Raw genomic sequence first — 27,018 nt, forward strand, 5'->3', positions numbered from 1 at the left:
CGGAAGTTTAGACGGTTGCTCTGGGCGAACGAAAGGAACATTGACAGCATCGCATCAAACAAGAAATTATTCTCTTCCCCTAAATTAACCCAGTTTCCCCCTTTCCCCCCCACACATGGCGTCCAATTCTAATATAGATATGGAGGGTGCGACCCAGCATCTCCGGGACATCCTCAAGCTCGACCGTCCCGGGAACAGTGCCGGTAAGTCGGACCGGGAATGAAAAGCGGCGGCGCTAGCTTAGGCCGCAGAAGCTAACAGAGCGCTAGCCTAACTAGCTAACGTTAGCTAAACTGGTACCTAGCTAGCTAACGCGAGTTGGTTTAGCGCGCTGCAGCACTGAAGTAAAGTTAGCTCAACAGCAGCTTCACTACCTGCTAACGAAAGCCACCCCATCGCGGGGAAGCACAATTTGGGTGTCAATAGGTTTACAAATGTATTTTCTAACTAACCTTTTGCGGAGCGACGATTGTGTTAATGTTTCTCGTAATGTCGGAGCGCTAACTACGTCGGAATGGTCTCAAGTATTTTCTTTATAGTGTTGACTGAGCTAACGTTAAAGCTAGCTTACGTCTCAGTCTATTTTCTGTTGTAGGACAGCTGGGTCTTAAGCTGCCGGGCGACGAATAAGTAGAGCAAATGTTTCTGTAATCGAAATGATCTTAACAGCACCTGCTGATTTTTTAAACTTAATAGCAGTAAAGTGAGGTGGCTCTTTATACCGAATCGTCGAGCCAGAATGATTTCACTGCTATCAAGAATTAGCTCGAGCCTCCATAACTGCGTAGAAGGTCAATGTTGTTGGCCAATTTGAATACACTCCTTTCAGTTTTGTTTTTTCCGCAGCCGAGTAAACGCGCTCATTTTGAAACTCGCACCTGTAGATAATGACGAAGATTGATTGATTGTAACGAAGAAACTACTGGCTCTAGCCAGGATGGAGAGGAAAGAAAGAAACCACAGGTTCCCCCCCCCCCAACTCAAATAGCTCTTACTAGATGCCAATAGACGTCTTGCACAGCAGGCATTTTGATTTGTCATTACAGGTAAAAGCACAGGTGTAATTAATAACGTTAATCATGGCTCCGTTTGACTGACGTGTCCCAGTAAGTGATGGCTGTGAGCCAGCAAGCATTTCAACAGGGCTTTGGAACTGGTAAATGTCACCTGAATGTGGTCATTAATAAGGTTTATAGTTCCAAGCTAGAATGGTGTGATTAACTCAGACTTATAAGTGAAACTAGAGTCAAAACGTGAATCTTAAATGTTTAAAGTTTATTTCTTTTACACTCATTTGCATACGTTTTATGATTTTGTATTGGGCTGTGAGCGCTGAGAAAATAATACAGTAATAAACTTCCAGAATAACTGTCATCTCTTTGCATGCTGTGAATCTTTGTACAGTGTTTCCCCATAACCCCTTTATTCAATGTCTTTCCTCAGATGCATCAGGTGACAGCCTGAGAATGGCATCTTTTAATGGAGAGCTGAATGGGTTATTGGGAGCAGTCGGCCTCCTGGGAAGCACCGATCGGTCAGACTCTACCAGACCCATCTCCACAGACCTCTGCAGCACTCAGGAGTGTCAGATAATGTACGTTGGTTCTTGGAATCATCCGCTGACTTTACCACATTGAGCATAATCATAGTGCTGTCTCCCTTCTATTTGAATTTGATAATTAAAAAAAACAAACATTTTTTTTAAACACTTATCTTTTAAGAAACTAAATCCATATTGAAGGTAAATATGTGTCGTGCTATTTCAGCTGCCTTTCTGGTGACGATGGCTCCACCTGTATCCCCATCACCTCCAACAATGTGGAGATAGTGGCGAGTCAGGACACCAGCATCAACAGCAAGGCCCGTGGCAGCAGCAAGGTAAGAAGCCAAATCATCAGCAATCAGCAAGCCAGACTTTTTTAGTTTTGTGCTTCATTTTAAATTGCCTGGCCTTAGCTCTGAGAAGCCAGAGCCTCATGGTTTAAAAAAAAAAAAAAAGTCATTGTCTTTTTTTATGAGACCTTTAATTCATTTCAAATGGTAAATTTGTTATTTTTCCATTCAGGTGAAGATTCAACCCGTTGCCAAGTACGACTGGGAACACAAGTATTATTATGGCCGACTGATAGCCGTGTCCAACTCCTTCCTGGCCTACGCCATCAGAGGTGAGAGTCCTGGAGTATTTCTACTGCCTAATGACACAAACATCAAAGAGCACTTGAGATATTTAAGCGCATGCGTGTAGCACTCTGCTGGAGGACTGGATTGTGACCAAGTCCCGCAGGAACCAGCAGTTTTAATTTTGGAGCAGTCAAAACCTATAACTGCGGGTCATGGGATTTAGCTAGAGTTAACCAGAAGGGTGGAGTCAACAAATGGTTTAAAAGAAGATTAAAGCAGGTCATGAACCTCGCCGGCTGCACTCTCCCGCTCTGAGCTGGTGTCTGTATCAGCAGAACTCCTTTAAAAAAACACCATGAAAAATAACAACACGGCTCTAATTACTGACCAAATGTGGCGATAAAATTATATTCACCATTTCTTTCTGAATCTGTAATCTCCTGTAATTCGGCGTACACACAATCCACCAAAGACCTCTCGCCGTCTCCCGTGCTCCAGTAGCATTCTGTGCCTGAGCTGTTACTGATGCGTTGGCATGGGCGCTGTTTTACAAAACTTAAAAAACCTATAATATAATATAATAAGTATGTGATATCTGTGTAGGGGACATCAAATTGCTGCATGCCATGTAGACTTTTTTTATTAATACATTTTTGATGAAAAGAAAACTAATTTTAATTTACATGTTCTGTCATCTATTATTTCATTACTGTTCCTGACGTCTTAGATTATTGCAGTGGTATAATTTAAATATCGGTATGGAGATATTTAGGCATATTTAAGCATTACATTTTCTCTCTCACTTGTGGTGGTGTCTCACAACCAGAATAGAGTGCAGCTGAATGAGTTTTTGTGCCTGCTGGGCACAGCATTGAAACATGCAAATACAACAGAAAGAGTGACCGTGATACTCTGGATAACACCCACCTCACTGTCTACAGTTTTCATCGGAAGGATTTCTTGAGAAAACCGTTGTTTGTGTGCCGAGCATGATAGAAGGCCACAGTTCTAGTTCAGATTTTCTCCAGATATTCTCCCGTCCTTCTTCTCTGACAACATATTGATAACCTGTGTATGTAGTTGCGTAAATCAAAGTGCTGTGACACCCCAGGTTCCCCATTTAATCTCGTTCCTTAAACTAAACATCTGTTCCCTCAGGAGCAAACAACCACGCAATGATTCGCGTCCTGAGTGTGAGTTTTGCCGAGCGCTCTCTGCTGAAGGGCTTCACCGGAGCTGTTACAGATCTGGCTTTTGCCCACCTCGACTCCTCGCTGCTGGGCTGTGTAGATGAGGCGGGCAACCTCATGGTCTGGCAGCTCACCTGCACTGGAAGCAAGATACTGTATCCTGACACGTGGGAGAGATTCAAAAGGAGTGTGTGGGAGGATGTGCAGGTCTATGTGTGTCTCTAGAGTGGTAGTAGTAGTTACTGCCTGGCTTGTGTATTTCATCCTATTTTTTGTGTGTACCGTCTAAGTGTAAATGGTCACTCGCAGCGGCCCAAACTGCCTGGTGATTTTACTCAAATCCCAGTGATAATACAAGCTGCTTCGGCAAATGGTCTTTGGTCTCATGTTCCTTAACCTGCGCTCCCCGCAGTGATCAGGTGGTGATTCATATCCGACGGCCAGAGGACTCTCCGCTGAACTCCCACCGTCGCCTCATCTGGTGCCCGTTCATCCAGGAGGACAATGAGGACAACCAGGACGACGCCAGCCAGACCCTAGCCCTTCTCCACGAAGACTTGGTACCCGTGTTTTTGTTGTCACAGATTCATCGGTAAGACAGAAGAGTGGGAACTTTGCCTCCCTAATTGTACCCCCCCCCCGTCCAGGCTGAGGTGTGGGACCTGGAGGTGTTGAGAGCCAACCACAGCAGTTGGCCTGTCGATGACACGGACGTAAAAGAAGGCCTCATCACAGTCAAGGGGCATACCCAGGTAGGAGCCGGGATACGACTAATGAGTGGAATAGTGCTTAAGCATTAATTCAATGCAGTACATTTAAATGATGACTAAATGATTTTCTACAAGTACGTAGAACTGCAGTAACCTAGAAGTACAAAGTGGTGTGCTGTTTGTTGCATACATTCCTTGCAGTACTGATTGTGTGTGTTGCTTGGTGTCGGGCCCTGCAGCGAGTCAGTGAGGGGGCCCTGTCTCCAGATGGAACCGTGCTGGCCACAGCCAGCCACGATGGGTACATCAAGTTCTGGCAGATATACATAGAAGGGGTGCAGGACAAGCCGAGGTAAGCGAGGAGGCTGTCGCTTTACTTTCACACTTCATCATGAAATGTAAAGGTAGAATTTTCTGAAAGGGATAAAACATGAGGTCCGTGATGTCTTCTTGTCATTTACTGACCTTTATGTCTGTTTGTTCCCCTCACCTACTCTGTGGTCGTCTCATCTTCTCTTCACTTTTCTTTCCTCTCCGTTGTCCAGATGTCTTCATGAATTGCGGCCCCACGGAGGACGGCCCCTCTCCTGCCTTCTCTTCTGTGACAACCACAAAAGACAGGACCCCGAGTTAGTACACACACCGGAGCACACGCAGCTTCCTGTGAACATTTATTCATCTGATGCTGTAGCTCTATGTTTACCTTCTCTTTCTCCTCTCCTTTGCCGACTCTGGTCCGTTCCACTTTGCTATTTGTAGTGTTCCTTTCTGGCGGTTCCTTATAACCGGAGCGGATCAGAACCAGGAGTTGAAATTATGGTGCACCGTTTCCTGGACCTGCTTACAGACCATCAGGTTGTTTCTTTAATCCATCATTATACGTCTAAGTCCTTTGTAATAAGGGATGACTAATTTAGTTTGTGGATGATTATTCCTGTTTTCTGAAGCTCATCCCATTTATTGCTGTATAAAGTTACTAATGGTGTTGTTCTTATCATCTCGTAGGTTTTCTCCAGATCTGTTCAACTCCTCAGTTCTGCCCAGTCTGAAGGCCAGTCTGGACCTCGCTGCTGAGTATCTCATCCTCACCGACGTACAGAGGAAGGTCAGCACAATGTTCTGTGTGCTTTAGCTGCTCTTCATGAATAATTGTTTCTAACAATATCGATAAACTGCGAATGTTACTCCTCAATGGATACATTTGAGTTATTTTCCTGTCACTTTATGAACACTAAAGTACTTAACCCATAGAGACCTACATAGACCCATTTTGTCTTTTTTTTATTGGGGACGGGATCTCAAGGGTTAGGGTAAATGTGTTCATCATCGGAAAGCTGAGAACCGGAAAATGAATTGTAGATGTAGCTCAGTGTGTGTCAAGTTGTTCTAGTCATAAATAAGAAATACAAAATAATGAATGAATTATTAACTTAACCTACTTAATTAAGTGAAAGTGCTTAGAATATTATGATGGAAGTCTTATGACGGCCATTCCATCATCACTTATGATTATTTCTCAGTAGTTGCAGTCATTTTTGGGTTGAAACCATTTGTTGCACAGATTTGGTGCTAAATGTAACAATTTTTCACTGCTCAAGAATTGATAAAAATGAGGAACATAGAAAAATTGCAGATTGCAGATTGGATGGCGAGCACTTCTGTTGTGGAAACTGCTCAAAAAGCTCCTTAATGTTAATATACCTGGAAAGCGTACGTCCTCTGAATGCTCCCGGTCTCTAGTTTCATGAGGCTGTGATTATTCTAGAGGTCACAACAGGTCATTTCATTCAGTGACCAATGGCTAACGTCATCACACATTAGCTTTCCAGTCACACACACTTTATGCAATTACAAGACTGTTTAGGGAGCCCAGTATGCAGAAATATTCAAATACACCATTTTTTAGAAAATGCGAAAATAACATTTATACTGCAAGAAAAAACGCCTTGCTTTCCCCCCAAAACAGCATGGGATTAGTATACAGTGGGTATATCTGCAAAAGGGAAACTTGAGGGTTCACCCATTTTCATTCAGATATCTTGAGGTGAGAGGTCAAGGGACTCCTTTTAAAATGGCCATGCAAGTTTTCCCTCACTAAAATGTAGCATGACCCGGGTGGCACCGGTGGGTTCATGAGGTCTTCTTGTTTCATATTAGGACCGAGCTCGCAACGGCATCTGAAAAGACCGTAAAGGCTCAGAATCACCGGTGATCCTGCTGCTCTCAGAGGGTCAAACGCTAATTGTTGGAATGCTGTTAAGCATTCCAACTATTGTTCTTCAAATCTTTATACTTCTTCTTATTTTTATATTTCTTCCGTACGCTTTTTGAAACTCTTCTGCTCCTTCATATTTTAAGCTACAGAAACCGTTCAACTATCAAAATGTTCAGCTCTTTCAGCAGAGGGGTGCTATGACTTTTCATATTTCTAACCTTTAAACTTTATGAATTATTAAGCTTTTTGCAATTTTTTTTTTGAATGGGTTTCTATGGAGAAAATGTTCAAATCCTCTTCAACTTTCAAATCCTTCTACTTCCTCATACTTTCAGCTACAGACACCATTTCAACTTTAAAATGTTGAGAAAACCCTGATCTATTGCCGCATTATTCAGCTTTTTGATATCTTTTATACTTTTTGAACTGCAGCAGTTTAACTTTTATGATTTTTTCAGTCCTTTTCTGACTTTATAATGGGTGTGTATTGCGCAGCTTAGAGTGCGTGATGTCACCGCTAGAGTGAAGAGCAGCTTGAGATTCTTGTGAAAAAAACATTTGTCTTTTGCCACTGTGTCCACAATCTTCACTCTTCATGCATAATTTCTGGATGTAGAAGTAGCTAATCTTGTCCTTGTCGTAGACAAATGACTGTGGAATCCCACAGATTTACACATTTGGCACAGAAGCCTGTAATTGAGAGGAAAACCAACTTTCTGCTCCATAGAGACCAATGTTAAATTTTGCTTCAAAAACATCTTCCACAGAACACGGTACCCCATTTCTAAATCGCCAGTTCAGCCACATTTGTTAAACTACAGACACAATTTTTACAGGATCTGTTCTTCAACTCATCCTTCCTCTCATTTATTAATATCGGAGCAATAGGAGCTACGGTTATGGGAGTTTTGAGGATTTGTTTGAGAGGTGTTTCCCTGTTTAATCTCCATGAAAAGGCTGCAAGGACACAGGTGTTTCTGATTAAGCTCATTAGTGATGTTGATAAACACAGACTCACAGACACACACGCACTCCTCTCTCTCTCTCTCTCTGTGTCTCTCTCTCTCTGTGTGTGTCTCTCTCTCTCTGTGTCTCTCTCTCATACAGTCATTCAGGTTCTTAGAGATCTTTAGAGGATCCCCCCCCACACACACACACCCCATTTTAAAATAAAAGCCCCACAGAATGATTTCTAACTGAAATGCTTATGATGAAGCCTGACATTTAATAACCTGTTTGTGTTAATCTAACAATATGAGTCCATCTCTTCCCCCCCCCCACACCCCATTTCAAAATAAAAGCCCCACAGAGTGAATTGTAACTGAAATGCTTGTGATGAAGCCTGTCATTTAATAACCTCTGTTTGTGTCAAACATTATGATTATGTCTCCTCTCCCCCCCACCCAGCCCCACCCTTTCAAAATAAAAGCCCCATGGATTAACTGTATGTAAACATTAAGCTCAAAATTAGACTTTTTCAAATACTGCCATTACTATTACTACTACTACTACTGTTATATTATATACTACGACCACTACTACAGCTATTACTTCTACTACAACTACAACTTCTACGACTACTATTACAAATATCACTACTGCTACTACTTATTATAATGCTACTAATACTTCTACTACTAATAATACTTCTACTACAACTACAACTTCTAGTACTACTACTACAAATATCACTACTGCTGACATTTTTTAAGCCACAGAAACCGTTCGAATATCAAAATGTTCAGCTCTTTCAGGAGAGGGGTGCTTTGACTTTTCATATTTGTAATCTTTTAACTTTTTGAAATATTAAGCTATTTGCAATTTTCTTTTGAATGGGATCTCTATGGAGAAAATCTTCAAATCCTGTTAAACTTCTTCAACTTTCAAAGCCTTCTTATACTTTCAGCTACATATGACTTCATATTTGTAATCTTTAAATTCTTTGAAATATTAAGCTATTTGCAATTTTCTTTTGAATGGGATCTCTATGGAGAAAATCTTCAAATCCTGTTAAACTTCTTCAACTTTCAAAGCCTTCTTCTTCTCATACTTTCAGCTACATATGACTTCATATTTGTAATCTTTCAACTTTTTGAATTATTAAGCTTTTTGCAATTGTTTTAAAATTGGATATCTATTTTCAGCAATGTTTTTGAGATTCATTTCAGCTTTCAGCATTCCAACGCATTTTCAGCAGGAAATGCATTTTCTAGTTAGATTACATCTTCTTTGGGGATGCCTCATCTGAGAGAGCTCTTTTGACTCAATTTTGTTTAAAGATACATTTTTATTTTTATTTTATTTTTTGAACCGGGGTTAGTCCGTCCGTGACAACGTTGAAGTGTCCCCACAGTACCACTTTATCCGGCCCCTCGCTTCATGCTCTGCTGCTGTCCTTCGCCAGGTTCTGTATGTGATGGAGCTCCGGCAGGATCAGGAGAAGGGAAAGGCCAGTTTCACAGCGGTGTCGGAGTTCCTGCTGACCCACCCCGTGCTCAGCTTTGGGGTCCGGGACGTCGCCCACTGCCGATGGCGACACACCGAGGTCCTCCCTGCAGAGGAGGAGAGTGAGAGCATGACCACAGGTGGGCATGCACTCACAAACACACACACACCTCTTTCTTTCCTTCAATCTTTTGATCGTTCCTGTTACTATAGATTTTTTAATATCAATATATTGCATGTTATATTCTAAGGGCCACACATATGGCTACCTTTTAAAACAAGCCCATTCATTCGCTGTCAGCTTTCATTTCGACTTTTTTGGGAACACTGCTGCACTACAAGGGCACAAAAGGTTATATTCATAATATTTTTATGTAGACGACAATAAAAATAATATATCCACAGAATATATGTGAATATTTGCCGTAAGAACTGATGTTGGCACATATAAGCTATTTTAGCTTAATTGTCCAACAATAACCGATACAATTGTAATTTGGCATATTTAAACTAGCAGCTAGGTTAGCATCAGTGACGGTGGACGCAACATTATAACGTTGGTTCCCTCAAACAATGTAACCTAATGAAGATGCCCATCAGAGGGGGTTTAGAAGTGGCGTGCATCCTGCACTAAACCACCGCTCACATGACGAGCTAAATGTTACCTAAACTAGCCACGTCCTAAGATTACCAGAGATTACGTTGCATGAATCTTGAAACACCCTCGCACAAAATAGCTTAAGCTAATATCATAGCTATATGTTGCAAAAGGAATTTCTTAACGTCAACAAAGTCATCACTTGACTATCTGTCTCAGTCTCACCTGACCATGAAATCTGCAGGTTGTGCAACAAACCTGTCGAATAATTAAGTGTGTGTGTGTGTGTGTGTGTGTGTGTGTGCGCGCGCGTGTGTGTGCGCGTTCGTTCGTTCTTCCAGAGGGCACACAAGGACCAACAGAGTCCAAGTCTGGGATCCAAATTAAACTCTACTGTGTCCACACCAAGTAAGTTTCTTCCTACAGTTTGATGTCCGTGTTACGATCATGTTGGCTTGAGTTTTGTTTTGGTATTGTCGCCAATGGTTAAAGACAGTGAAAACTAGTAAATACCAAATTACCAAAGACTAGCTTTTCATTTGTAACAGTCACGTTAAGTGAATCACAATGTGTCAAATTTCATAAATGTATGTCCTTGTGGAGGTTTGGGGATGCGTGTTTGTGGCACAGGAAGCAGGCAGCGGCCCCAAGTCTTGATAATTCGGGTAGTCCTAAATTTGTGTGTCTGTGTGTGTTTTCAGGAGTCTGCAGGACGTCCAGATCTGGTTTCAGCCCAACTTGGGTTCCAGCTCTGCAGTCTTCCTGCCCAATTCTGATTCTCAGGATGGTTTTGGTAAGTCACAGTCCCAAGATTTCAAAACACAACGAAGGACAAATCCCTGGAGACGATGGATCTTTATGTTTACACAGGTTTCTTACCATACAAATGATGAATCGAATCAGGTCGACGTTGGCGTTTCTTTGGAGGCAGACCATTAGATTAGCAAAATACAATGACACAAATCTCCCAAAATTGCCTTACTGCACTTTGTGCTTTCTTTGTATGTCAAACACAGCCACACAAATAAAGCAGTCTGTACATTTTGTGTGTCCTGCAGGGTTTTCAGACCATCTCACTGACCAGAGCTCCGACAAGGAATCAGGAAGTGGCTCCCAGAACGACCTGAGGAAGATCCCATCACTTCCTGCTCCGGCTGACTTCCTGTCAAACTCTGGTGCCGGCAGCGGGATCAAGCTGATGACTCCCGACGCCTTCATGACACCAAGCACTTCGGTACCATCACTCCCGAGCCTCGCCCACCGCTTCTCTCTCTATCTTTCGTTAACTAGCGGTCCGGGCTGTCCGCGTGCTGGAGTGAAACGCTGACATCCACCAGTTTACAAAATAGTCAAAAAACACTTCAGCAAAAGAACACGCTTCAAACTATTTTTGTATGTCGCCTAGCAACATCTTTCCCCATGAATAGCACTGTCCTCCCGCATATTGTGCTGCTGCTGGCAGACACAAGGCCGTAACCCTGTTAATCCACAGTCGGTACAAACTGAAGAACTTCTTTATCTTTGGCTGATCCAAAGATAAAGAAGTGAGAGGCTGAGAAATAACATCAAGTAAAAGATTCCTAATATTAATATTAGCTGAATTTGACAAAAAGTGATGTGACCGATCCCAGTTTTCTCCGTGTTGCTCTAGTTTAGTTCAGTGACAAACATCACAAAGTATGGCAAGAAGAATAATGCAGGTTATAAACACAGCAACAGTGGGTTTTCTTGACCAATGATTAGTGGTTTTCAGAAACCTTTCATTATATTTGCATCTTGCTAATCACTTTGTCTCATTCCAGGTACCGGCATCCCCTGGCAGCAGTGCCAGCAGTCTGACCATTGTGACGGCTAACAGCAGCAACTCTGACTCAACTAACAGGTGGGCTTATCTATGCAGTTTAGAAGGGATAAGATCATAATTAGGATTAAGATTAATAGTGACCATCATCTGTATTTAGAATGTGGTAATGACGTCAATTTCAAAAAACATCAATTTCCTCTTACGTCCTCATAACAAGTCAGTTGGAAATGTGATTGTTACAGAATATCGGCTTCTTTCTTCCTCCATTTATTTAACTGTAAATCCCCGATATAGATGAGCATGCCCACATAATCTCCTGCTCTTCTGGTCACATCTAAACGTGAATGTCTGCAGAGCTATCGACGAAGTCGGTCAGAGTCCCAACAGAGCGGAGAACATCAACAGCAGCAGCAGCAGCAGTCTGACTCTCTCCACCTCCACCAGCAGCCCCAGAGCTGTTTCTGCTGTGCTTCTGCCTGGACTGGAGAACCTGCAGGTAAGACACACTCTCCGACTTCTGCCAGCCTCTTGATACTCTACATGGAATGCTCTTTTTTAAAAATGTTTTTTCATCACACTCCTCACCTCCGTCCTCAGGCATTAGCGTCCCCTATCAGTCCTCTCGCACTCGACAGCCCTCAGGTTCTGGATTCTCCCCTCCTGCCCCCTCTGGCTTCTCCGACCAGAGCCCGCTCCCCCGACGTCATCTCCTCCGCCTCCACAGCCATGTCCCAGGACATGCCAGAGATCGCGACCCAGACCATGCAGCTTCAGCGCGGCCTTGTGTCCGGTTTGGAGCCGTTGCCTCTCTCCGCTCTCCAGACGGACAGCATGGCGTCCGCTGCGTCTGCCCTGCACCTGCTCACCTCCCCACGCACAGCCAACAACGGGTACGTTGACGACGGGCAATAATAACTTCAACAAATGAATGCTGACTTAATGTTCGCAGTGAATAGACAACTCTGAAGCTGTCAGCAACGTATGGCCATCTATCCATCCTTCCTTTAACAAGCATGCATTCAAAAATGTTCATCAGGATTTTAAAGCATACAGAACTTGCAGAAATGTCAGTATGGCCCTTCATATTGATGGAACTATTTTTCTGTCCCAGCCTGATGCCCCTGGAACTGGGAGGTGGTGATGGGCCGGTGGGCGGTTCAGTGGAGTCTGAGCCCAGACTCAGTCACACCCCGTCTCTGCTGGAGAACGCCTTATCGCAGGAGAACCCAGGGGTCGGTGGAGGCTCTTCAGAGGGCAGTGTTATCCACACACCTTGGCCGGCTGCGCCTGACATCACCAGAGAAACCAGGAACAGTCTCAGGGACAACGGGCTTGGAGACTGGTAAGAATTGGCACATACAAATACATTTAACAATTAAAAACATTACGATTTCCGTGAAGGATTTCACAGAATTCAAAATCTTACTTGTGAAATCTGACTACTAATTTACTTTTTAGACGATTACTTGTAGAAAAGTAAAAGTCTCAAACATATCATGACTTTTTGTGAGATTGTAGAAATCTGGGTTTTATGAATAATTCAATATTATTACTGGTTAACCAGTTTTGTTCACAATTTATAAAACCCCTAAAGGGTAACAACCTGGACCCCCTTTTTGCGCTTGATTCGGTCTGTTTGTTATTGTGTCTCGCTCAAGGAGAAGTCTCGTTCTGAAACTTGAGACTTGTTGCCAGAAGACAACAATGGAAACATGAGTGAGAGTTGGAAAGAGGAGTTGGAGTTCAGAAAGAGTAGCTTAGGGTGTCTCTAATGTATTTTGGACAAACGGACCGGATCAAGCAACAATCTGAGTTTGTCATTGGCAAAAACAAGCACTTTTAGGGGACGTACAATGACAGTGAGGAATATACCGGTAGGGGTACATTGCAGCTCAATACTGGTCCAGTTTAAAGTACTGCTGTCCCCATTAGTCACCCAGACAAAAAACATGGGAAAATATGGTCCAGGTTGAAAAATATAGAAGTTTCCCTTTAACATACAAAAGTACATCAAGTACCTGGACACACAGACACATAAAAGGCTTGCAAGCGTAAAGCAAAGAGATGACACGGCATTAACAAAATGACGAGGCCATTTTCTTTCATATCTGTGTTGAAATTGTAGAAGCGGTGTGAGAAACGTTTAGCAAAAAGAGGTTTGTGTCCACTGTGTTGTAGTTCAAGAGAGGAGTCGAAGGACAGACACCTGAGCTCACCGTACCATCGACGCTCCTATCACCTCACCCAGAACGACAGTCAGGACGCCGGCGCAGACCAGAGGTAACGCAAACGAACACACCGTCTCTCTGTTCAAGCAAATAAGTCGACCCAGATGGAATGCATCACAACACGGGGAACGAAACAAATTCAGTGCTTAATTTAAGGCACAATAACGTTGATTTTATGGATCTTTTCCAAGATGATTACAGAGCATGTGGCATTTACAGCAGCTGTCTGACTCTTTGTGCATCCATATGTTTCTGTGTTTGACCCAGTGACCCCGACGATGAGGTGGCCAGCCTGGCATCGTCCTCAGGAAATTGTGGCTCTCGCTCCTCTCACAGACTACCGGTTAAGGACTGGAAGAGCTCACCACGAGCCTCGCCAAAAGTGAAGAGGAAGACCAAGAAAGACGACGGGTAAGTCGACGTTTGATAGTGAAGGAATTGGTGCGAAGTGGGGCTGTAAAAATATGCATTATTCGCAGTACCTTACAGTGTGTGATTGATTTCAGCTACAAACTAATTTAGAAAAAAAATCTGACATTGAGAAAAATCTTGAGCTGAGGTCATCTTATACTGTGAATGCAACAGAGATCACTAGTGTGAGGTAGAGGCCATGCTAATCAACACATCAGGAGACTCAGTCACTCAGGCTTGATCGTAATAGGTTGTTGACTGGCGGAGGGAAGTGATTAGTCGCACTAAAATGACTGCGAGATTGCAGTTCAGTGCCGTTTTACCTCCACTGCTGTTCACTAAAAGTAAGTAGCAAAATAGTGAAAGAGGGCTCTCGATCCATCTCTCGACTTCATTTAGCATAATGGAGTTAAGTTGAGCATCTGGAGTTATGGATCGTCAAGATTAGACAAAGACGATGCTGAAAATGTGTTCATAGCTCCAAACACTTTTAGTATTCGAAGCATTTGATGGAATATTTGAGTTAATTGGATACAGTCACAGTAAGAATCATGAACAATCATTCATTTTAACGTTAAACATTTTACACCGAGTCATTAGTTGGAATATAATCGGTAAATGTTTCTCTCTTCTCCTCCAGTGAATTGTCTCAGTCCAGGCAAATGGACTCCGGTCAGGTACGGTGATCTTTTGTGCTCATTAACTGCCACAGTGTTATGAATGGAAGAAGATTTATTTTGTGTCGTTAAATGATTTTGTTCTCTTGGAAACACATTACCATTAATTGTTTTTTTGCCCACCATTTGAAATACATTAACAATCGGTTAGCAAATAGGCGTCTACTTATATCGATGTTGAACTCAGGATTAAGTGTAATTTATGTTTCAGCAGCACTTTGTCTCCTTTTCTCTCCATTCCACAGATGAATGCTGAAGTACAGGACGAGTTGTTGATGCTCCTGCGTAGCCAGCAGAGAGATCTGACGGACCTGCGTGGGCAGATTGAAGCCATGCAGAGCACCATCATGGCCCAAGTGGAGCACGTCCTCACCAACCACCAGGAACAAGAGCGTATCCTTCAGGCTTTTCCCCGCTCACACAACTTGTTTTGGTAGTTTAGCCTTCCCACCACTCTGTACCCAAGGCCTTACTGAGCAACTGGGATGCCACTACTAACAGAAACATTAGAACTCACCAAAAAGCCTTAAGCGGTAGCAACAGGGATTTATTTTTGCTCACACAAACCGAGGCCTGAAGCTACCCGCCATCACTTCCAGGTCACCTGAGGCCACAAAAGGTTTCGTATATGGAATGATATTCAGAACCCATGTGGTGTGTTCGAAGTCACATAATAACTTACTGAAAAATACATACCCAATCATCATGTACTGCATCACATGACTGTATCGATCACGACGTTACCTCTTCCACTAAATTTAATATTTTCCAGTATTATTTAAAGGCAAATTAAAATGATTAAATACTTTAGTGTTAAAGATGTTTTCTACAGTACATTATATATGTGAGCTCCGGCGCTTTTCCTCCTAATTTTACATTAATGTTCACCATCCATCATTTGTCATTTTTTTATCCAACATTATTTAAACTGTGTGCCTCGCTGTCTTGCCATCGGACAGTCTGCAATGCATTATGGGCCGGTTGAGTTTGTCCGGTGAAGTCACATACTCTAATCCAGGCATGGGCAAACTACGGCCCACGGGCCATATACGGCTTTTGAATCCGGCCCGTCAAATATTGGTACAAAATTGTCCAAACTAATAAAGACTAGGGATGGGCAGTATACCGGTTTTAATTTCCCGTATGATATGAATTCTTCACACACCATCATACCGGTGCATAGCCGAAACAACTGCTGTCTGTCTTCAACAGGCAGCTAAATGTATTTTTTGCCGCTATGAGGGCTACGGTCGGAGCTACTTGTCTTATATGTATTGAGGGACGCCTAGTCATGGTCATAACTTTATACCACAACAATTAACAACCCACAACTAACGCTCTTTAACAGAGCAAAACACCACAGCACAACAGTTTGTGACACATAAACAATTTGTAACACTAATAATTGTACATTTATAAAATTTCACCGCCGAACTGCATCCTCGGTACAGCTCAGTCGCGAGCCTGCTTGCTAGCACAACAGTCTGCTAACAGCTGGGAGAGGCTCCGTCGCTCCACTTACGTTACATTAAAGAACAGAACAGAGCGATGCAGGATGAACAAAGAGACCGGAGATGCACCGATAGAGTTTGACACATATGCAACGCTGATTACCGTGTAATATGTGTGATATTTGTTATAAATGTACGTTGGTACATAGAGGGTGATAAGAAGCTGTACATGGAGGGGCTTAGGACCCAGGGGAATGTAGGTGAAGGAAACAGGAAGAGACGGAAGACACGCCACACAAACAGCTGTTCACCGCTCGTCACCATCTTGCAGACCAGTGATTCTCAACTGGTGGTTCGTCACGGACCCGTTTTCAGTGGGTCGCGGGACTTTGCTTTATGCAGCGGAGTTATTCACGCTCCTTTCCAGCATTTACGGCACTTATTCAGCGGTGCAGGAAAAACACCGACCAATGCGTTGTAAATCACGTCACGTGATGCAGTTTAGCCAATAAAATAAGGGTATTCTGATACGTTTCCTGACTGCAGTGAGATGCACCCACACTGTGACACAGGGGGGAGAGACAAGGAAAGACATGACAGAGCAGAGCTCTGATAATGTTAGATGTGAAAGTCAAATATCTGCACGATCCCATCAAAGAAACAAATTGCTAAAAAAAGACCACAGTCATTAACCTTTACACTCAAAACACTGTCAAAAATGTCTGCTTAATAAGTAAGTGCACGATAACATATGCATTAATGCGATAAAAAAAATACTGTGTAAGATCCCAGTTAACTGATGAACACCTCAGATCTGTTCTGAGAATTGCCACAACCAAACTGACACCAAACGTTCATGCGCTGGCTAAAAAGGGTGACCAACAACACTGTTCCCACTGAAATTAAATGTAAGTTTTCTTTACTTTTTAGGTCATGGCTTTTACTTGTAATTTATTTTAGTTCACACAAACACTCTCCATTCATCTGCTACCGGCCCGTCTGTCAAATTATAAAACTCAATGTGGCCCCCGAGCCAAAAAGTTTGCCCACCCCTGCTCTAATCTAATAGACATTTCTAATAGGCATCGTACTATGCAGCTGGATACTTGGTGTGAACGGTTAGTATGCTCTTGTCTTTTCTAATGAATCTCTACAAAGCTGTTAGAACAGTTCCCCGCCACATGTTATTGTGAGCCTTGACCTCTCGCGACCTCAGAGCGCAGACTGGAGCGAGTTCTGGCGGAGAGTCAGAATCATCAGCAGCAGCTTCAGGACCAGCTCAGCCAGCAGCTCAGCAGCACCCTCAGCTCGGTGCTGACCAACAGAATGGACAAAGTGCTCCGGGAGGAAATGAAGAAGACGGTCCCACTGAGTGAGCACATACACACACACACACACACACCCGCCGTCACAGAGGGAGCAGAGCTTTGTGGACTGTATGTAAGAGCGGTCGTCTTCATTTGTTACCAGACGATGGTGCTATTGCTCCATATAGTTGTCTGGCGGTCGCAGACGAGGATGATTTTAAGTATACATCTTAACAGTCTGCTGAGTCCTGTCCTTGGCTTCTCTCCTCTATTCTTTCCACCATCCTCTTGCTAATGTGTGCTTTGTTCAAGTCTTATTTCTTTATCGGTTGTAGCTGTGTCCAAGGTGCTTTCAAGATTTGATACTTTAAGGTGCCTGGCATTTTTTATTTCTTATATTATTTGTCTTTAGAAAGATTTTTTTGTTTCTTGCCACCGTGCAGCTCAGACAGCATTCTGTATTCACTTATGAAATCTGCTTTCAGAGTTTTAGCTGTTTTAGGCATTTTGCAGCAAAGCAGATGTTTGAAGTTTTTTGAACAGCATAGCTTATTTTAGGGAACGCTTTATCAGCTAAACATCTGTATCGGCCTGTATTTGCCTCGACTGCCATCGGCCCGTTGGCAAATAAAATGACAGGACATTATCAAAGAAACTGTATTTGACGTGGATCATCATGATCAGAATGAACTGTAAACATGGTCTACTCGGTGTATTCTCGCTAATCTGTCTTAACTCATTCCGTCCCCTCTCCAGCGATCTCTAAGAGTCTGGAGCCGGTGACGGGACAGCTGAGCAACACGATCGCTGCCAAGCTGACCGCCGTGGAGATCACGCTGAAGGACAATGTCAGCAAGGTGGTCAAGTCCAAGGCAAGTGTCCTGTCCTATCCCGAGTCTTTGTAACTCCGCCCACCCACCCTCCTTCCCCCGCCCCTCTCACCGTACCGGCTTCCTGTCTTACAGACCACAACGGATGCAATCGGTCGCGCGGCGGCCGAGGCGATGCAGGGGCCCATCCAGGCGGCCTACAAAGATGCCTTCCAGGGCATCGTGCTGCCCGTTTTTGAGAGAGGCTGTCAGTCCATGTTCCAACAAATCAACGACAGCTTTAAACAAGGCACACAAGAATGTAAGGCAGTCTTATCAAGCTTCACACTGTCAGCAAATATACCACAAATATCTTTTATATGACCTACGGCAACACAAGCTCAAATGAGTCATTTTTTTTACTGTGGAAATAGACTTTCCATTCAGTCGCTGGACGTCCAGACACTTGAAGCTGTTCTGGGAGCTCACCATGGCCAATGGCCTGTTTGAGACTCTTTATTGGTGCTGTGTCCTTTTGTCTAGCCCTGGAATCAGGGTCTGGAAGTCTAATTAAATAACCATCTTTTTCAAAAAAAGCTCAGGGACATCTTTTGTAATGAGGCTTTTCCAGACTCAGTCGGAGCACGGATTTGTTGATAAGCAGTCAATTTATTCTGAGATTGTGCTCATGCCTCTGGAAGCGGGCGGCGAGGTATTCTTTTAAGAATTTACCAAGGCTGTCATAAAGTCTGAGCTGTGTGCTCCTCTGAGCTTGTTCCAATTTAAATTGAATCCACGATCAAACTCGGGGTTTAGCTTTTTGTGTGTAAATATTGATTATATCTTTGTGAATGCTGCATTAACATCCACACTAGTGTGCAAACCTTCAGTGGTGTCCGTTATGCCCCGATCTTCTCCTTGTTGTTGGTGCATGGTGACGTGCAATATATATCGATTCATGATGCATTGCTTCCCATAATTAGTGATATTCATAGGTGGGCGTTGAATGTAATGCTATATATTGAGGAAAACACTACTGAATTATTTATTTAAGCTTAATAACAGGCGCATGTTAGTGAACGAAATAATAGCTAGAATAGTGAGAGCAGGACAGACTTCTCTCTGGAAAACCTTCAGCTGTGAAGTGTTTCATCACAATGAATTACTAAACCCTGTTCAGAATCCTGTTTGTTTTGTGTTAAGGATAAATTATTGAAACCAGGGGACAAGGCTAAAAAATATCCCAACAGCTGTTGAACCAGTTATATGTTAAAAACATTTATTAAATGCCGTTAAAATAAAAGTTATAATCTAGAAAGCGTTTAAATCCTCATGTTGAGATCTCATTCCAAGCGGCATGCTGAAGACCCAGTGACCTTTTGCTAGCTTGTTACTACGTTTCCTGGCTGAAATTACACTTTTATGGTATTATGTATCCAAATATATATATATATATATTTATTAAATGATCCTTTTAAAAAAAATGTTTTTTTACAAGGAATCAGGAAGTTCTGCACTGTTTTTTGGTTCCCAGAGGGTTTGGCATTACCGCTGCCCTTTCACATTGCTCTGTTACTTTGAACGTGTCTGCTCGTGTTGCGGTGACGGCTGATGTTCTGTTGACTTTCATCTCCGTAGACATCCAGCAGCTCGAGAGCCACATGAAGAGCCGAAAGCAGAGAGAGCAGGAGGCACGAGACCCCGTGATTAGCCAGCTCCAGCAGACGATCGACAGCTTCCAGAGCTCCACCGATCAGCTTGCCAGCAACATCACGGCCAATGTGCGGGCAGAGGTCCAGCACCAGATCCAGATAATGGTGGGAAAGTATGTATCCTGGCGAGGCCACACTGTTGGCCGCTTAAGATCGTAAAGCTGCTACTAAAAAAACACTTTTAATAGAATCTCTGCTGTCCCCATCAACTGTTATTCCTAGCAGTGATTGATCTGATAGCATTGATTGACACTCCAAGTGGATATTTTGAATATCGGATATGCATATCAGCAGATGCCTCTGTCTGAAAGCCCTGGCCTCATTCACTGCCTATTGAGCAGGTGCATAATGGGGCTGGAGAGTAGAAACAAGCAAGGCTTAATCCTGAGGCTAATGTAAGAACATAAATTCGATCAAGTCTCCTGTTCCCTCTGCAATTAATTTCATGGTCTCTGGAGTTTATAGATTTGTTGAGTTGGGGGGGGGGGGGGGGGGGGGGCAGAGACAAAGTAGTTGGCCATCTAAAACTTTAAAATCTTGAAAAGGAACTGACATCAGCGGACTGTGCAGAATCAGATTTATATTTAGTTTTTTAACTCGAGATTCACAGAAATAGCTTTTACGTTACATGTATCAATTAAACCGAAGGCTATGGCAACATGGAGAGGAAATAACTCTTCCAAAACCTGTTTTTGAACGAGGGTTCCGTGACCCGGCCGGCCCGCTGCAGTGCAGTGAAGTGGTAGAAAACACACGTATATGGAGGATGGCCCTCTTTCTCACGTTTCCTCCTCCCGCCGTTTTTCCCTTCACAGTTTGCAGGAGTCTATTCTGAGCCACGTGCAGCGGATCGTCAAAGGGGAGGTGAGCCTGGCGATGAAGGAGCAGCAGGCGGTGGTCACCTCCAGCATCATGCAGGCGATGAGGTCAGCGGCCGGCACGCCCGTCCCCACGGCTCACCTCGACTACCAGACGCAGCAGGCCAACATCCTGCAGCTCCTCCAGCAGGGCCAGCTGAACCAGGCTTTCCAGCAGGTAACACGCACGCACGCACGCACACACACACACACAGGTGGAGTGCTGTACATATTTCACTCTCCGCAGCTGAGCTGGAGCGACCGTGGCTTACTGGGTAGAGAGTGTTGACAACCGGTTCGATCCGCGGCTGCACCGTGTCCTGTGTCGAAGTGTCCCTGAGCAAGATACTGTACCCCTAACTGCTCCCCGGGCGCCTGTAATTGGCAGCCCACTGCTCCCTATATATATATATATATATATATATATATATATATATATATATATATATATATATATATATATATATATATATATATATATATATATATATATATATATATATATATATATATATATATATATATATATATATATATATATATATATATATATATATATATATATATATATATATATATATATATATATATATATATATATATACAGGGATGGGTCAAATGCAGAGAATAATTTCCCCACTGTGGGACTAATAAAGGAATGTTTCTTCTTCTTCTTCTTCTGTATTTCCCAACTGTTAATAAATGCGTGCACGTTCACACACGTAAAGGCCTGCCTGGACTACAAGGCCCAGAAATCCAATATGCTGCAACTACTTTACATTTACTAAATTTGCCAGTTTAAAATGAGTGACAATAATCGTATCCTTATGCGTTTGTTTTTTTCTTCGAGCAAACCAGTCCTTAACCGGGATATGAACCGAACCGTGTCTTCCATAATCTGAACCTACTCTAATCAGCCGCTAAGAACTCTCGTCACTTACCTTTTTGTTCAGTATTTCTGGCTTTTCGTCACCTTCCATGTTTATCTGCATGGAGTTCAGTTATTGACCCACGGATATTTTGATTGACACTTAAAAAAATTCAGATTAGCCTGCCTAAACTCATAGTTTTATTAGAATCTCTTCCATGCTTAGCAGATTGTAGTTTATTACAATTAGACATCAACAAGATACACAAGTGTACTTTCTTTACAGACATGTCTCTGGCTAGTTTTAGAAGCAACATACAACCACTAAGGTGGAGGTGGCTTGTGGCCAAAACCTTCCCCTCGCTTTTTAGTTTGTGTATTGATCCTTTTCCTTTTGGAAAGATTCATAAAACCAGTTTAACCTGAACACAATGCCCTCTCTCTCCCTTCCCTTCCTTCCAGGCTCTGTCGGCCACAGATCTGAACCTGGTCCTGTACGTGTGCGAGACCATCGACTCTCAGCAGGTGTTCGGTCAGCACCCGTGTCCTCTCAGCCAGCCCGTGCTGCTGTCGCTCATCCAGCAGCTCGCCTCCAACCTCACCACCCGCTCTGAGCTCAAAATCAGGTGAGGTCATTTTCTCTTTCACTAACGTGCATCCAACGTTATTCCAGAGTAAACGTTCGGTGTGTAATCTGTAGACGAACACAATGAAAGTCAAAGCACAGCAGACCCGGTGTGGGCGTGACAATGTGTGAACCTCCATGACCATATATTGAGATATCTCAGAATAATGTTGTTAGTAAGCAGAAGGCTTGCCAACACTTCACTTGCAGTGGGACAGGAACATATTAATGGAATTGGTTGAATTAGTTCAGTTCAGGCATTAAACCAGCCCAACTAAACTATAAGAAGTATGTGCGACTACAAAAGCACATTTTAAAAACAAACCAAAATCTTCTCATGTTTGTGAAGCCAGTAATAATAGAAGGATGATGACCTCGAAGGACAACAGTCTTTGAAATTGGTCCAGTATTTGAGGGAGAACGCTGCAGCGGGCAGATGCTAAACGGGTTGCAATGTAATCACATCACACCGCCCGATGTAGATCAGTGGAAAGTGTTCTTGTTGTTATTATAGTGTGGGACAACATTATGGAAAGGACCATACGGAGACATAAAACGCTTGCTTGAAACAATTACAGAATTATTGATACTCTGCTCGGTAAATCTCCTCACACCACTGTAGTTTGATGTAAGGCCTGTCTTGCTACGCAGCAGGCATAGCTTGGGTTTAATCAAAAAAAAAAAGAACTGTGAGCTGCATGAGCTCACTTCTTCTCAAAATGTCTTCGACTTCTCCCCCACACAAGCTGGATCCCGTCTATCAGCCTAAACTCTCAACTCTCAACTCCATCGCACGTCCATTATTCCTCGTCTCCTGAGTGCTAAGCGGCGCTAAACTGCTGACCCCATCACACTGCTCCGTCTGTAGCCCCGCTACACGGCCGTCCGGGGAGCACCAATTTTTAGATGCTCTCCATCGTTCTGTTCTTTCCTCGTCCTTGTGGCTTTCACTCTGCTGTTCACTCTTGCACTACCGGCTGTTTTTCTTCCCATTTCTTTGAACAGAAAAGTGTGTCGTGTTTTTATTCTCAAGAAGCGTGTGGATGTGTCTCCTCAGAGAGCCGTTCTTTTCTCCCCCCTCCAAAAAAAACCCTCCTCTCTCTCTCTATCAGAGTCCCTTTACAGCACCACTCTGTGTCTGGATGGCCTGTTTGGTTCTGCGTTTACGTTGCAGCTGCTAACACGGTCCTCTGGTGCCACTCTGAGCCATCTGGAGAGAGCGAGATGAGGCCAGCAGGGTGTGGTTCAGTCTGAGGCATTATTAGGACAAAGCACGGTCCTAGTCACATGGGTTCAGTTGACAGAAACAAAACGGGATAAATCACAAAACTTCTTAACGAAAAAGAATAGAAGTCGATGAATGTTGGGATGAGACGATAACTGCAGCGACTGTACGGCAGTTTTTCTGAGGCTTTGCACGAGATAAAGGAGCCTTCCTACTCTGTGCTTCTGATTGATGGCATCTTAGAAGAATCCGCAAAAGATCCCCAGAGCGAAACGAAAGCAACGGGAGGATCGTCAGCTGCTTTTGAAGAACGCATTGTTGTCCAAACGGATGACAGAATAATGTGAACTGAGGGACTTTACGTGTTTGAAAAGGACACAATGCAGCTAGCAGATCATCTCATGTAAGACAGAAACTAGCTGGTCAGTATCGAGAGTGTTCTATGCAGTGAAATTAAAAGTCACGACGAGTGTGTAGGCAGTGTACGGGGATTTGGTGGATCTGTAATGTGTGTTGAGGGTCCGTACACGGAGACGAACGGTCATTTAAACTGTAAAAGACAAAAGGTGGGAGAGCGGGACAGAAATGGAGCGCTGCAGGACGGTCTAACCACCAGATGTCCGACTAAGACCATTAGTTTGAGAGTGGAATGTAGTGTGGTCTGAGTGAGGGCGCAGGTGACGGTGGCATAACTCAATTTTCTGCTGCGGTATTTGAGCAGAAAGCACAAGGTGCCCAGGGAGGCGATCAAGGACGCCGCTTGACATTCAAACCTGAGAAAGCTCGTTTAGACGAGGATGGAAGCGGCCTTCCTCTCTGTCCCCTGCAGCTGCTCCACGGGTCCAAAACACAACCTCACAACCTCGTGCTGCTTTTATGTCTTACCTTTATACCTTCTTTCATTTCATCATTTTTCTTGTCAAAAACTTGTGCTAAGCTATTGGCTTTAAAATGTGTTCAATTAGAATATTCCGAGCATATCTTGTTGACTCCACACGGCTCTCAACATGGCGACGGCTCCCGAGCTGAAGCTGCTCCTCTGCTCAGTCCTCGTCTCGGTGAACATATCCGAGTTGGCATATTTCCATACGTTTGGTCTAATAAATAGCCGTCGTCGTTTTGATTGAAATATAACTGCAGGCGCATCCCGACAGCTTCCACGGCTGGTTCTATTTTTGGAACATGAACATGTGAAGTTGTGCGCCGGTCGGCTTTGAGTCTGTTATTATTTAAGTATCGAATAATTTGGTTAAAGATAATTTAATATGCCGCAAATAGATTTTTATGTTTATTTATAATTAATTTAGGCTAGAGTGCGGATTGTCTTTGGTTGACTACAGATGTTCCCTCCTGCTCTCACCTACAGTCAATAATATAAATCGGTCTTGTGTCATTGATGTCTGACGTCTCTGTCCCTCTGTGTCCCCCGTTCAGCTACCTGGAGGACGCCGTGATGAACCTGGACCACGCCGACCCGCTGACGAGAGACCACATGTCCTCCGTGCTGGCCCAGGTCAGACCGAAGCTCTTCGCCTTCCTGCAGCAGGACCCCCACAGCCCGCTCAGCAAGAGGGCGCGGCGCCTCATGATGATGCTGCAGGGCCTCGTCAGCCACTAGTCAGGAGAGTCCTCTCCTTTATAGATAACGGGTCGTCGCAAGTCCATTTTTTTTGTTGCGAGTCCACAACAACTCTCCCCCCCCCCCCCCCCCCCCCCCCCCTCCTGCACACACCCCGAAATCCAGCTCCGTCTCCCCTGTACCATTCGTTCCTACCCCCCACACCTGCACCAGAGACGTGTCAAGTTAGGAAATGGAAGCGGGTTTTGTTTCTATTTGCTTTGTTTTCCTGGACATAACTTCGATGCAAGACAATAATGGTCCGGACAACTCTTAAGTCCGCTGTAGATTCTTCAAGACCTTCGTGACTGCTGACCCCCCCACCGAGAGGTGCTCTGGTCGTCGTCTCATCCTTTTATCCTCTTCTGCGAAAGCGGGAACGACCTGTCTTTGTGGTCGTCCCCGGACACTTCATAACCCGACACACAGACCAGCATCCTCAACTTGGATTTCAGTTGCTGCAGGATTACGATGTCCTCGTCTTCTTTTTTTTTTTGTAAACATCCAAGCTAATCCCGGCAACCAAAAGTATGTAACACTCAAAGCCATTTCTTGTCAGCGGCATATTTTCCTTTCAGCTATTTCTTAATGGGTTGGAGAAGACAACCTTGCCGGGCCGAATGCGTGTCGGTGCTCTGAAGAGGATCAACACGGTGAATTGTTTTACTGAGTTAATTGAATTTGTTCCTGCGTTGTTATTGGGGGCGTAAAGCGTGTCTCGTACTTTTCTCCATCTGGCCTTGTTTTCACAAATCATTCTAACGAGAGGTCTCCGATGGATACAAATAAGATTAAAGGATGAGAAATAACTTTTTTTTAAATGGAACAAATATTTGCGACGCTGCTCCCGGCTGAAAAGAATTCCTCTTTAAAAAAAATCTGAGATGTTTGGAGCTCAACATCGAGTTTTGGCAGCCGTCCATGTGTACAGCTCTGTCATGTAAATTGATCAGACTTCTCCCCATGTTCTCCTCTGTGCCCCCCCCCCCCCCCTTTTTTTATTATATATAAACATTTAGCATTCGTAAGACTTGTATACTTGCTTTAAGAGTTGTCAAACTAGTTATCATACATAATAAAACGCTTCCTAAACATAAATGGTTACCGATGATGTTCTTTTATCAGGTAAACTCAACGTGCAGTTACTCCTCATAGGCTGTAGGAGGCAGCGCTCAGTTGGACTGCAGATGTGCGCCCCTTCTTGTCGTTTTTAGGGTTTTTTTGGATTCAGAACTCATTCCTTCTCGTACAGCATCTGTTTTACCAAACATTGAAAAACGCCTGCACCGGTCCGTTTCTTCTTTACAGCGTGTGATCGTTTGTGTACAACACGCCATTGTTTAAACTGCAGGGTGGCCGCACGGTTCTGCCGATTGTAAAAATACAAGTTCTGTTCATTTGACCTCCTTGTTTAGATTCCTGTTTTAAGTTTGGATTTGTCTAGCTAAGTGCCTTATTGTCTTCTTCATGTTTGATCCCGTTCGGGCCTTTAGACAACGTGCGATGTTAAAGAGTTCTCCCATAGCGGCTCCTTTTTTTACTTTTTGCGTCGTTAAAAACATTTAAACCAGTGAGACGGCTGACATTTGAATGATCATCCAACAGAGAGGGAGAGAGAGAGATGCTATTCTGACGACTACCGCCCTCACCGATCAGTTCCAGACCCGGTTGTCCTCGCAGTAGAGGGACGGGTTGACTCCTAAAGTGGGAGCTGTGTGTGTGACAAACAACTGAGGCTAGTGTGTATGTTCTTTATTCTCTCTTTCCATTCTGCTTGGATGCTTATGTTGTATCTTTTACAGTTTATTTTACCTTAAACATTTTGGAATAAAAAATAAAAAAGACTTGTTTACTTTATTGTGTCTTTATTCGTTGGGGTGGGGGGGGGGTATTCTGTATTCCGTATTCCAAAAAACAGTCCTGACCTAAAGTTCAAATGAGCTGCTTCCTAAAGTGACTACTGTTGACAGTGTGCTCCCTCCTGCATCATTCCCTGAAGACCGGGACTCAAGAGCCTTGCTCATGGGCACTTCAGTGGCCCCCAGTGGTGGAAAGTAACTGAATACATTAACAGAAGAACTGCTCTTCAGCACAATTGTGAGGTACTTGTACTTTACTTAAGTATTTGCATTAAATGCTCCTCAATA

At 43.6% G+C, this 27,018-nt stretch overlaps 1 protein-coding gene across 3 annotated transcripts; it reads left to right on the top strand.

Annotated features, from left to right (window-relative positions):
* Positions 1-26,715, top strand: edc4 (enhancer of mRNA decapping 4). 3 transcript variants are annotated; one of them, XM_076106612.1, is made up of 30 exons: positions 1-203; positions 1,444-1,594; positions 1,767-1,878; positions 2,066-2,165; positions 3,280-3,466; positions 3,724-3,871; positions 3,959-4,063; positions 4,261-4,373; positions 4,567-4,650; positions 4,781-4,876; positions 5,027-5,126; positions 8,641-8,821; positions 9,621-9,687; positions 9,981-10,072; positions 10,338-10,513; positions 11,082-11,161; positions 11,438-11,579; positions 11,681-11,973; positions 12,195-12,425; positions 13,262-13,363; positions 13,579-13,722; positions 14,363-14,399; positions 14,645-14,792; positions 17,067-17,222; positions 17,914-18,029; positions 18,123-18,288; positions 19,605-19,791; positions 20,494-20,713; positions 21,866-22,029; positions 24,688-26,715. In XM_076106612.1, the coding sequence occupies exons 1-30, from the start codon at positions 116-118 to the stop codon at positions 24,869-24,871; spliced, it is 4,170 nt and encodes a 1,389-aa protein (XP_075962727.1). In that variant the 5' UTR covers positions 1-115; the 3' UTR covers positions 24,872-26,715. The 3 variants fall into 3 exon arrangements, with proteins under 3 accessions (XP_075962727.1, XP_075962728.1, XP_075962729.1); XM_076106613.1 differs by lacking the exon at positions 1-203 and adding an exon at positions 338-1,156; XM_076106614.1 differs by lacking the exon at positions 1-203 and adding an exon at positions 339-1,106.
* Positions 26,716-27,018: the final 303 nt, after the last annotated feature.

The sequence above is a fragment of the Anarhichas minor genome, unplaced genomic scaffold (assembly GCF_050575085.1).
Source record: "Anarhichas minor isolate MPS153535 unplaced genomic scaffold, ASM5057508v1 ptg000034l, whole genome shotgun sequence".
Lineage (NCBI taxonomy): Eukaryota > Metazoa > Chordata > Actinopteri > Perciformes > Anarhichadidae > Anarhichas > Anarhichas minor.

Bases quoted from the DNA above. Each gene is read 5' to 3' on its own strand.
- edc4 (XM_076106612.1), top strand. From the start codon at position 116: ATGGCGTCCAATTCTAATATAGATATGGAGGGTGCGACCCAGCATCTC. The intron at 3,872-3,958 runs GTACCCGTGTTT...CCCCCCGTCCAG, and splicing joins CCCTTCTCCACGAAGACTTG to GCTGAGGTGTGGGACCTGGA. The intron at 18,289-19,604 runs GTAAGGCAGTCT...TCATCTCCGTAG, and splicing joins TAAACAAGGCACACAAGAAT to ACATCCAGCAGCTCGAGAGC.